Source organism: Palaemon carinicauda, chromosome 9 (assembly GCF_036898095.1).
Source record: "Palaemon carinicauda isolate YSFRI2023 chromosome 9, ASM3689809v2, whole genome shotgun sequence".
Taxonomy (NCBI): Eukaryota; Metazoa; Arthropoda; class Malacostraca; order Decapoda; family Palaemonidae; genus Palaemon; species Palaemon carinicauda.
In genome coordinates, this window is record NC_090733.1 from 31,796,315 (window position 1) to 31,808,814 (window position 12,500).

A 12,500-nucleotide genomic window follows, 5' to 3' on the forward strand; every position below is an offset into this window, starting at 1 on the left:
ATTATAGCAGCCTAGAAGGAAGAAGAGAAATACAGTATTCTAAAACAGGCGTCGTTATCAGATATTTCTTCGTGCTATCGCCAATTTTTGCTATAGGGTATTGAAGGAGGTGAAGGCCTTGTTGTACAGTACATGTGCGTACATAGCACTGTAAGGCCGGATGGGTTGTCCACTGACAACCAGTCTATCTTCAATGTGTTTTTGGTAATATTTTTGGCTGTAGGCAGGACGAAAGTATCACTAATCCAGCTGGTTTTCCTGCTGCTGACGGTTTAGAGTTTAGAGTGTTTTTTTTTTTTTTTTTTTTTTTTTAAAATTAAGCCATTTTTAAATGAAAATGCGTGACTGTTTCTTATTGCGATACCTATGGCAATGCCCCCTCCAATTCCTAAATATATTTCGTATGAACCAAATGAATGAGATTGACGAATTAAAAATCAAATTCAAAATGGAGCATTGTATTTTGTAGCGTCTGGCAATTGAATTCACATTTCAAACATTTCATTGTGGTACAATAATGTTTGTACCAAGTTTAGAATATTATGAGCTACGTATTATTTAGGCCTCTCTTCTCTTTTTTTCCCTGTTTTATATTCTTATATAGAAATTCTTTGACGCTATGGCCTTACTCTGCCGTTCTATCAAGCTTTGATGCTCTCTCTCTCTCTCTCTCTCTCTCTCTCTCTCTCTCTCTCTCTCTCTCTCTCTCTCTCTCTCTCTCTCTCTCTCTCTATTCTTAACAACCATACACTTGGACTAAGTCGCCATTCTTCATGAAAACTTATCTGATATGGACCTTATCATATTCACCATGTCATATTTAAAGTGGCATCTTGTCCTCTTGTCCGGTTTGGCTCAAAGATTAGTTAACTCATAATCAAAGTGACTATTACTAACTTTAGTTCTGTTTCACTTTATCTAGCAATGAGGTTTTCACTCTTATCCTAACTGAAATATCTACAGAAAATTGATATTTTAGTCTTATCTTGTCCTTCGACTTCTGATAACAAAATTACCTATAATTCTTGACAGAATACACAATTTAGTGTCCTCGGTTGCCTGAAAGAGAAGAGAGGTCTAAGTCACTGCCCCTTCACGCAAAACAAGACGAGAAAAGTAAGGTCACCCATATCATTCATTTATTTTTTTTTTTATTTATAAAACTAGTGAAACTATAAATCTGATGAAGGTTTTGAATATCATAGATGTAGTATGGAAGTCCGTATAGAAAGGGTTGTCTATTTTTTCGTAAAGGTATAGATTTAAGGTCACTGTAGTGTTCTATAAATTCCATAGAAATGACACTTAAATGCTGTCATAATTTCACAGTTAAACCACGATACCCCTCCCTATACCTTATATCCCCTCCTCGGGATCTGACAATAGGCTGTTCCCTTTACCTCTCAGCAATTTTCACCAATAGCGAGTATTACTTATTCCATATTTTAATAGATTCTGGTATTCAAAGGAAAGTGATAATAACATTTTATTTCTTTCTCCTTTGTTTAATTTTTCCCAATATGTTAAAATATGTGAAAAGTTACGAAATTATGCAGCGTACATCAAAACTCCTGTCGTTGACCTGGGCGAGTGTTTTTGAATTTAAACTTACCTCGCAATACTTTATAATCTCTTTATTAATTCATATTATTTATTAAAAAAACCTATTTAGATATATAAGTTAGAAATTGGGGTTAGTATTAAAGTTTCAATACACATTACATGGTAACTATTTGAAAACAATGATGATATTCGAACAAGATACTCACAACCAATCAGCTAGTAGGAAACTTTTCCGAGCTAAAAGGGCACCCCTAGGTGTGAGTGGAAATGGGCCTATGTGATAAATACTGAGTGTACAGTAGGAGAATGACACTCCAAAGTCAAACCATTGTTCTCTATTGTTGGGTAGTGCCATAGCCTGTTTGGCATGGTCTTCCAATTTCTTGGGTTATCTTGCTTGTGGGTACATTCGGCCACGGTATTCTATATTATTTCTCTTTCTCTTTTTTCAAATTTGTAGATTTTATATAAGATAGAGCTAGATATATTAAGTTACTGCCCTTAAAATATTTTCAATTACTCGTTGTTGTTCTTTACTTCTCTGGTCATTTATTTATTTGTGTCCTTTCCTCCCTAAGCTATTTTCCCTGCTGGAGTCCTTGGGCTTATAGAATTCTGCTTTTCTAACTAGGGGTGTAGCTTAGCTACTACTACTAATACTACTACTACTACTACTACTACTACTACTACTAATAATAATAATAATAATAATAATAATAATAATAATAATAATAATAATAATAATGATAATAATAATAATAATAATAGTAATAATAATCATAATAATAATAACAACAAACAATAATAATAATAATAATAATAATAATAATAATAATAATAATAATAATAATAATAATAATAGTCAAACAAAAAAAAAAAAAAAAAAAAAAAAAAAACATGAGAAATACAAATAAGATAGAACTTCATTCCCAAGTGTAACCTCAATCAAGCGTAACCTATCCCAACACAGTGGAAGGCAATTTCTAAATGTCTTTTCCCTAAAGAGGCTGCTTACCATAGCTAAAGGCTCTCTTTTACCCCTACCAAATGCAGTAGTCTTGAGCAGAGAACAATAGTTTGGTCATCTCAGTGGTGTCAGGTGTATGGGGACGGAGTATGTAAAGGAAAAATGAGCTGTAACCAAAGAGATGGATCCAATGTAGTATTGTCTGGCCAGTAAACGACTCCAATAACTATCTACCGGTAATATCTCAACGGGTGGCTGGTGCCCGGCCATCCTACTAACTAAAATAATAATAAAAATGTGTAAACACGAACACACACACACACACACACACACACACACACACACATATATATATATATATATATATATATATATATATATATATATATATATATATATATATATATATATATATATATATATATATATATATATGATCTTGACCTTCCAAAATTTAATCATTTTCAGCTTTTTACATAGCAGTTAATCCCTGCAAGTTTCATAACTCTTCGATTAAAATTGTGGCCTAGAAGCTGTTCACTAACAAACACAAACATGGGATAAAACATAACCTCCTTCCAACTTCTTTGTGGAGGTAAGAATTCTAACAAAAAAAAAAAAAAAGATAACAAGATTAAAAAAGGATAATTATCATAAAATAAGTAAAAAATATCTTTTGAGAACTGAACAATAAGATGAGGTTGAACCTCTCATAATAGAAGGCAAGAACATTAGAATATTTGTAATAAACAATTTGAGTAATAGTTGAGCTTCATATATCCACAGAAATAATCATTAATAATTTAATTAAAGATTATATTAGCACCTTAACGGTTTTAATATTTCTGTGAATTTTTATCGTGAATGAAATATAATATATGAAAAGATAAAAATGAAAATAAAATGTAAACTATAAAATATGAAGTATAAGATAAGAACCAATTTAAAATTAGATAATGGAGATTTTGTAATATACTTCAATATTTGATGTCAATGTTTTTTTTATATTATATTTAATAGTTCATCACTTCTTATATCGTTTAATTCTTTCCTTATTTCCTTTCCTCACGGGGCTATTTTACCCTGTAGGAGCACTTGGGCTTATAGCATCTTGCTTTTCCAACTAGGGTTGTAGCTCAGATAATAATAATAATAATAATAATAATAATAATAATAATAATAATATGGATGTGTGTGCGTGTGTGTGTGATGGTATTTCCATATATTTTGATATGTTCCAAGACGATTATCTTGTTTATATGCAGGTACTTTCAAGAGTAGTATTTTTATAAGTGAATCTCAATATGCACATTTACCATTCTTGTGGAATTTTAATAAAGATTATTGTAGAATCAAGTAGCTGTTAGTTCTGAATAATTCAGGGGCAGCTCAGCAGGTGAAGTGATCACAAGGAAAATTGACCTGAAGTGCCGGGCAATAAAAATCATTCCATAAATTGAAATGAATATTTTTTTAGTATTATTCAATTAAACCAACCGATCATAAATGATGAAATATTAATTATGAATTAAATTATATGCTCCTGTGTATCTAATGCTAATATGATGATAATTGTCACAAGTGTAGTAGAAGTAAATATTCGTGTTAGCAGAGAAGTATCTCATTTAATCTATTAACGAGAGATGTTAGAGCTGTTAAAAACGTCCCCATTTTTTTTCCATTCACAAAACTACACGTGACAATATTCAATCATAAAACCCACAGGAAACAGGAAATTGAATTACCAGGTACCAAGCGCTCGTGTATTGCGTACACTACCCATGGGTACAGAGTGAATTAAACTGTAAAATTTTACAAAAAGAAACTTAACAAGCAAAGCATCATTAGTGTGTGCAGTTATTAGTCTAAAAAATTAGTAAATAACTGTCGTTACATAATAAAATGATAGTAACGTAACAGTCAGTTAACTATATGTTTATATTGTAGCCTAATTCCTTAATAATTCATGAATAACATATATGTCTAGTTAAAAAAAAAAAAAAAAAAAAAAAAAAAAAAAAAAAAAAAAAAAAAAAAAAAAAAAAAAAAAAAAGCTAAAATTCAAAATCAGATTAGCAAATATATCTTATTCTCATAAGAATAAGGAACCTTTCAAGAATGAGAATGAATAGGTATTTCCATAAAATTAGAAATTTCCTCACATTAATGACTTATCAAAAATATTGAAGGTAAATGTGGTTTTTAAAAGTTCAGGAACACTAACGAATATCTTAATAAATAATTCCCTTAAGCAGAATAATGGTTCTATTTGCATGATTCCATGCGCTGGGTGTGGCAAGAAATATTTGAATCATACTGGAAAACTACTTGATAACCAAATCAAACAACAACGTTGCGCATTTAGAACTGGACAAATGTCACGTGCCTAGTTTGTTCACTTGAAAGATTTTAACAGTTGTATTGACTGAGAAAACGCCTCAGAGATTGTATTTTGTAAATACATTGTCAAACGGAATATTATGGTAACTGTTTTTATCAAATATTTTGATAATAATTTTTTTTGATATTAGATCTTGGAAGTGAATCCAATCAAATCTTGATCTGCTAAGAAAACAACCCCATCTCGAAATGTATGTCATTACGATAACATTCCCTCCAAGGACAAACCTCACGACTTCGTACAGTACATTCGTCTTATCTAACATTGATATCAGGTTTCAGTGATATTCGCTTATCGAAAGTACGCAACGAATGCGTTTAAACTCAATAGAAATATACTCCGTAGTCAGTGCATTAATATTAGGTTGAACCAAATAGCATCAGTGGTAGAATGTTTAAGAAATTTTGGAGTAGGAGAATCTTATGGGTGCAAATGCTATGGTAACATTTCATATAACAATAGACGCCTATAAACGTATTAGCCTAAAACATTATATCAAGGGAGTTTAGTTCAATCAAATAACTTTCATAGCAGATATCCGAGCAAATTCTGAGGTAGGAGAGCCTTCTTCATATAAATATATGGTAACACAAGAGAAAAAATAATTTATTAGGTCTTTCTGTATCATCCCAACTGCTTCCTGATCTTTAGTTTAAATTTTCACTTCCTAAAAATGGTCAAAGTTTGGTTCTACATGTTTATCAGAATTCATAATTAGTTATGTACAATTTCTATGAAATTATTTTCCTTAGATTTCTATATATTCAGTTAAAAAACACGTATGGATTTTTTTTTCTCCTACTGAACTTAATACGGTTATTATTAAGGACAATTTCCGAATGTCGATTTCGCTAATAATAGTCAGATTCCATAATGAAATTATGATTCTTGGGGGAGATGTTTGAAATAATCAATATAATCAATCTTTCAGCATAAGCTAATAGTTTAATGAATGTCCATTTCAGCATTTCTATCATGAAAGAAAAGGACGACTTAAAAGAAACAACAAATGTAATAACATGATGAAATAGTTTTCTTATAAATGTGAATCATAAGATATAAGTAGCACTATAAGTAAATACTTTTATTGCATATGAATAATTCCGTATGTAATTTGCCAATCCCACGTGATACTTTTAAGTTCAAATGTCAAAACTCTTTAATCTTGAACTTTTAACTCAAAAGAAATACAATATGTATCATAAAAATCATTCTTTGAAAACGCTCATAAACAACCAATTGTCTCAAATATTCGATAAAGCAATTCCCTAATCTATAAGTTCTTATACATTATACAGTATTAAACTTTTAATTCAAATAGTCATCCCTTAATACATCGCTTCTTTCAGTGTCCAACAAAGCATGGCTGAAGGAACACCACTCGCAGATCGAGGAGCGTCACGTGCTAGCAACTCTGAAAGCAGACAAAGGCAACGAAGCGAAACTCGTGTCGTGGTCGGTCGTAGACTTCACGGAAAAGGGTGATAACTACGCGACTGTCGTCACTAGTGTCGAAGTATCCTACACGTTGAGAGGCAAAGAGGGTAATGTCACCTACGTTGTAAAAGTCTGTCCACTGCGAGCCTTGGAGAGCATGAAGGCCCTTCATGAAGTATTTTTCGGGAAGGAGACACTTTTTTATAAGGAAATTGGCCCCCTTATGAACGAAATCTTGGTCGAGCATGACCTCAAGCCACTTCCCATCCCAAAGTTCTATTATAACTCGGATGAGAAAGGCCGAGAGCTGGTTTTCCTGGAAGATCTTCGACCAAAGGGATTCAAGATGTTCGACCGGACGGTCGGCATGGATGCCAGACACAGCGTGATGCTTCTGGAGGCATTGGCCACATTTCACGGTGCATCCTTGCTCCTGAATGAGAAAATCTCTTTCAAGAAATTGAGTGAACGCTACCCTTACCTATCAATGGACTGGCACAACTTTTCAGAAGACGCCGAACAGATGCTGCTTGAAATGTTTGAGCCTTGCATGCAGACCACGGCTGATTTACTGCACAGTCTCGGGGGATACAACGAAGCAGAAAAATGGGTCCTGGAAAGCAAGGGCGTCATTTGCCAAAAACTAGCTCAGCATCTGGGCCCTGATGGTCCCTTTTCTGTGATTTGTCATGGGGACTGCTGGAATAATAACGTTCTTTTCAGGTAAATATAAGATATATTTGTTGAATTTTTCGTAGGTGAGGGTAATGTCATCAGTGAACCTTACGATGGTTGCTATAGGCATTAAAAAAGGGTATTTGCAGCATCCCTTCAACCCATAGCTATATCCACCTTTAAGCGTTCTACTCAACATTGGTTCACCTTCCTTTTGTCCATCTTGATTTTCTAATCAATATTCCCTAAACATCAATCTATTTGTAGAACTGGTATTATAGTATCAACAGATATCACTTCTAGCTAATAATGCCCAGTTTCTCACCAGCGAGAAGAAATTGGTCATCATACATCCCAGACATTTAAAACCACCAGAAAGATAAATGGTGAATAGATTTGCACCTAACTAACGAAACACTTACGCATCTAAATTTGAAACATTCAAATACCATCAAAGTCCAATCATTGATATGATATGTCATTTCCACTGGATTCAGATGAAGAGATAGAGTTCTGTGGGTAATTTTCATTACCTCATGACTTGTCAACTTTTCATAAACATATTAACCCATGCTTTTTTCAATGTCAGCATTTTCTTGAGGTTTATTATAACACATACTTCCTTTTGTTACAAATCTTAGTATAAAAATCATAGGATAAGCATCTTGGATACACGTTTGCATTCCATGCAATCACGTTATTCAAGGTTTCAGTTCCTCTTCACTAAAAAATACTCTTTATCATTTCCATTTTTGTTTTATTTTCTGGACAGGTACGACGAAGATGGGAACCCAGTCGAAGTAATGCTGATTGACTTACAGCTGTCCAGAGTGGCATCACTAGCAACCGACCTGAACTATTTCATGATGACCAGCTTGATAGGTGAAGTCCGAAAAACGAATGAGCAATTGTTCCTGAAGGCTTACAGCCAGAAGCTAAACTCCATGATGTCCTCTGCCGGGAAGAGATTACCCTTCACCTTCGACGACATCGTTCGGGAGTTCCGAAGGAAACACGAGTATGGGCTAATTTTTGCCGTCCTGATCGGCTATATCACCGTGGCACCCAAAGAGGAGATTCCAGATTTCCACGAAATTAAAGAGGAAGATATTCCGAAGATGGTGGAAGAGTTCAAAGACAAAACTTTGGAGTTGATCAGGAAAAATCCCCTCTTGAAGTCTCAATTTTTAGCTACTTTTGAGTATATGTTGGAATATGGAGTGTTTTAGTCTACTATGCATATCAGACCCTATGACATACTGTTTTTCGCAAATATCTTTGAAACGAAAACTCGGATCAGCATGGTGCTTTGGCAAAGATTGTTTCACATACTCCGCTAATTTTTGACACTACTGTGCATTGTCAAATGCTGCTCATTATGGCGTTTACTCTTGACTGTGAAGTCAAAAACCTGCCTGAGCCATTTACACATTCGAACAGGTGAGGCGTGACGTAGTAGTGACGTCCATTCATCCACTAACTCCGCCCCTGCCTTCCCCTACTACCACCCTCCCTCCCTTTCCCCCCCCCCTCGTACCCTACTCCTACTCCCTATTTCCGCCCTCTTTCACATCCATACCTCCCTTTCATCTCCCTCAATCCCCCTCTCTCTCTCTCTCTCTCTCTCTCTCTCTCTCTCTCTCTCTCTCTCTCTCTCTCTCTCTCTCTCTCTCTCTGCACACGAAGAAATGAAGCTATGACCACATATGACTTATTTATAATGGCAGATAACTCGAATGTACATATGTTAAGTATGGTAGGGTGTTTTATGTATGACCCTGATTCCTGTTCCAGCGCAACTTGTTGTTGCTTAATTATTGTATGAGGTTTGTTCGACAATTATACAACAATTGCAAGTTATACGAGTATGCGACCCTAATACCATAGGTTACGTTGAACGTATGATGGGATGAAGAATGTAGATGACGCTTGGTCATTTATAAGAAATTGTGTAAGAGATGGAAAGGAAAAGGGTGGAACTGAAGTGGAAATCCGAAGCAGAGTAAAAACTTAAAAGAAAATTGAAGTGAGAAATATATGAATAATTTATTCTAATGTTAGGAAAAGGCTGCCATATGTTAAGAAGTCATTGCAGACATAAATAGACAGCGAGTATATGATGGCTGGATTAATACTATATGTAACTGACCACATATTTTACTTTTAATATTCATCACTCTCGACAAACAGTTCATCTTCCTCATCACTGTTACCTTCTGCACTTACCAAATACGGTATAACCGCCAAAGAAACAAGAACATCGATTACGATTGTTTGCATAAACGATCAAACTTTACTCGGCATATAATTTTTATTAATCTGTCATTAATTCGTCATACTTGTGTCTGGCTTCATATACCATGTAGCCCGAAGAGAGAGAGAGAGAGAGAGAGAGAGAGAGAGAGAGAGAGAGAGAGGGGGGGGGGATGAGGAAGGGGTGAGGGAGGTATGGAGGAGAAATAGGTAAGGGGATAAGGAGGGGAGGAAAGGGAGTAGGGGAAGCCAGGAGTGGAGGTAGTGGGTGGATAGACGTCACAAATACGTCATGCCTCACCTGTTCGAATGTATAGTAGCTCACGCAGGTTTTTGACTCACAGTCAGGAGTAAACGCCATAATTAGCCGCATTTGACAGTGTACAGTAGTGTTAAAAATTAGCGGAGTGGGTGAAACACTCTGTGCTAAAGCATCATGTTGATCCGAGTCTTCGTTTCAAAGAAATTTGCGAAAAACAGTATGTCATAGGGTCTGATATGCATAGTAGTTTGGTGGTCCGTTGAGCATGTAGCATCGTAGATCCGCACGTAACTGTGATATTTTGTTTTACAATCAATATCTAGAGATATTCTGTGTCATCCCGACTTCATATTTGATGCATCATTTCTTCACCTCGCTGTTGTAGTTAGAATCATATATATTACATAATTTTTTACTTTCAATTTTGATAAATTTCTTATTATATCTCTTGGTTTTCCTAGATTTTCTTAGCATTTACAGATTAGACTTGTACCATCTATGTACATAAAGGTAAATATTATGCAATTCAAAAGTTACTAAAGCCATCATTATTATCATCATGAAACACGTAGAATTGATGCTTAGTTTCGTCGTTCACTTCTTCAAAAGGACTCTTAAAGAAATCAAAGACGAAATTATAGACCAGATTCCCTTAATATTCTAATTTTCCATGTTTTTGCATATATATATATATATATATATATATATATATATATATATATATATATATATATATATATATATATATATATATATATATATATATACATACATATATATATATATATATATATATATATATATATATATATATATATATATATATATATATATATATATATATATATATATATATATACATATATATATATATATATATATATATATATATATATATATATATATATATATATATATATATATATATATATATGCGCGTGTGTATAGTAGTATGTAAGCTCCAAGTAATTCACATTAAAATGAGTCATTCTTTCAATATAATCAAAAGTTTCGTTTACGATTCAGGATGTTATTAACAGGATTAATAGAGATTAATCCTGGTTATTAATAGCAGTAGTAGCAGTAGCGGCAACAAGTGTATCAGTAGTAATAGGACGGCACACATACATTGAAAGTTGTTTAGTTATTATATTTGTCATTCCTTTTTTAGAGTGTAAGACAGGGAGTTTGTTGCCATATGGTTAACGTTCAATCACAGCGGCTTTACATCACATTAGGTATTCTGATAATTATAATTACTATCATAATAATAATGAACCATATATCTTTGCAATGACCTGTTAAGTACAATATATATATATATATATATATATATATATATATATATATATATATATATATATATATATATATATATATATATTATATACATATATATATATATATATATATATATATATGTTATTATTATTATTATTATTATTACTATCCAAGCTACAACCCTAGTTGGAAAAGCAAGATGCTATAAGCCCAGGGGCTCCAACAGGGAAAAATAGCCCAGTGAGGAAAGGAAATAAGGAAATAAATAAATGAAGAGAACAAATTAACAATAAATCATTCTAATATAAGAAACAACAGACATGTCATATAATAAACTATCAACAACATCAAAAACAAATATGTCATAAATAAACTATAAAAAGACTATGTCTGCCTGGTCAACAAAAAAGCATTTGCTCCAACTTTGAACTTTTGAAGTTCTACTGATTCAACCACCCGATTAGGAAGATCATTCCACAACTTAGTCACAGATGGAATAAAACTTCTAGAGTACTGCGTAGTATTGAGCCTCGTGATGGAGAAGGCCTGGCTATTAGAATTAACTGCCTGCCTAGTATTACGAACAGGATAGAATTGTCCAGGGAGATCTGAATGTAAAGGATGGTTAGAGTTGTGAAAATATATATATATATATATATATATATATATATATATATATATATATATATATATATATATATATATATATATATATATATATATACAGTATATATATATATATATATATATATATATATATATATATATATATATATATATATATATATATATATATATATATATATATATATTGGGGGTTAGATTTAAGAATATATGAAATCTTAATATTTGAAAGTCCTGACTTTAATGACAAATACGTGTAGTCATACTAGTTTATATTAATGGCCTGGTTCTATTATTATATACTTATAAATGTTTTTAGAACTATTCTTTATGTACGCAAATATACATTAAAATCTAAGAAAAAAAAAACAAAAATTAAAGTTAAGCTCAATAATGAAAAAGGTTTTTACTACCATGATAATTCCTATTACATAAGAATAAACTAACCATAAAACTTCCTTAGAATAATAATCTCCTAACTTAATAAAAACTGCAGATAAAATTACACATTTCCATGAAATATCATTAGCTATTATTGTCGAAAAAACAACCACATTTCCATAATTAATCCGGTCCAAATCCATAGGTCTAGAGAATAGTAAAGGATAAATAAAGGTTAAATACCAGGACAATGGAGTTTACATTATTATTATCAATAATATCGTTTTCATTATTATTGTTGTCATTATTATTACTTGCTCTCTCTGTATATGTATAATTACTTGGGGAAAGCAGGATACTATAAGCCCATGGGCTCCAACAGGGAACTTAGCCCTTTGAGGAAAGTAAATTAGCAAAATAAATAAACTACAAGAAAATCAATTAACAATGAAAAAATAATTTTCAGAACATAAGCAACATTAAGATAAATCTTTCATATATACACACACTATCAATTAAAAAAAAAAAAAAAAAAAAAAAGAGGAAGGGAACAAGTTAGAATAGTGCGTCGGGGTGTACCCTCAAGTCACAGTACGAAGAGGATGCTTTGTTCGTTGTTTGAAAATTAGATTTACCACATTCTTCTTGCATGATTA

At 32.6% G+C, this 12,500-nt stretch overlaps 1 protein-coding gene across 1 annotated transcript; it reads left to right on the top strand.

Annotated features, from left to right (window-relative positions):
* Positions 1–1,050: 1,050 nt before the first annotated feature.
* On the top strand, positions 1,051–9,416 carry LOC137646769 (uncharacterized kinase-like protein D1044.1). The gene is made up of 3 exons (XM_068379862.1): positions 1,051–1,116; positions 6,281–7,091; positions 7,816–9,416. Coding segments are annotated over exons 1-3 (1,269 nt in total). The 5' UTR covers positions 1,051–1,115; the 3' UTR covers positions 8,273–9,416.
* The last annotated feature ends 3,084 nt before the right edge of the window (positions 9,417–12,500 follow it).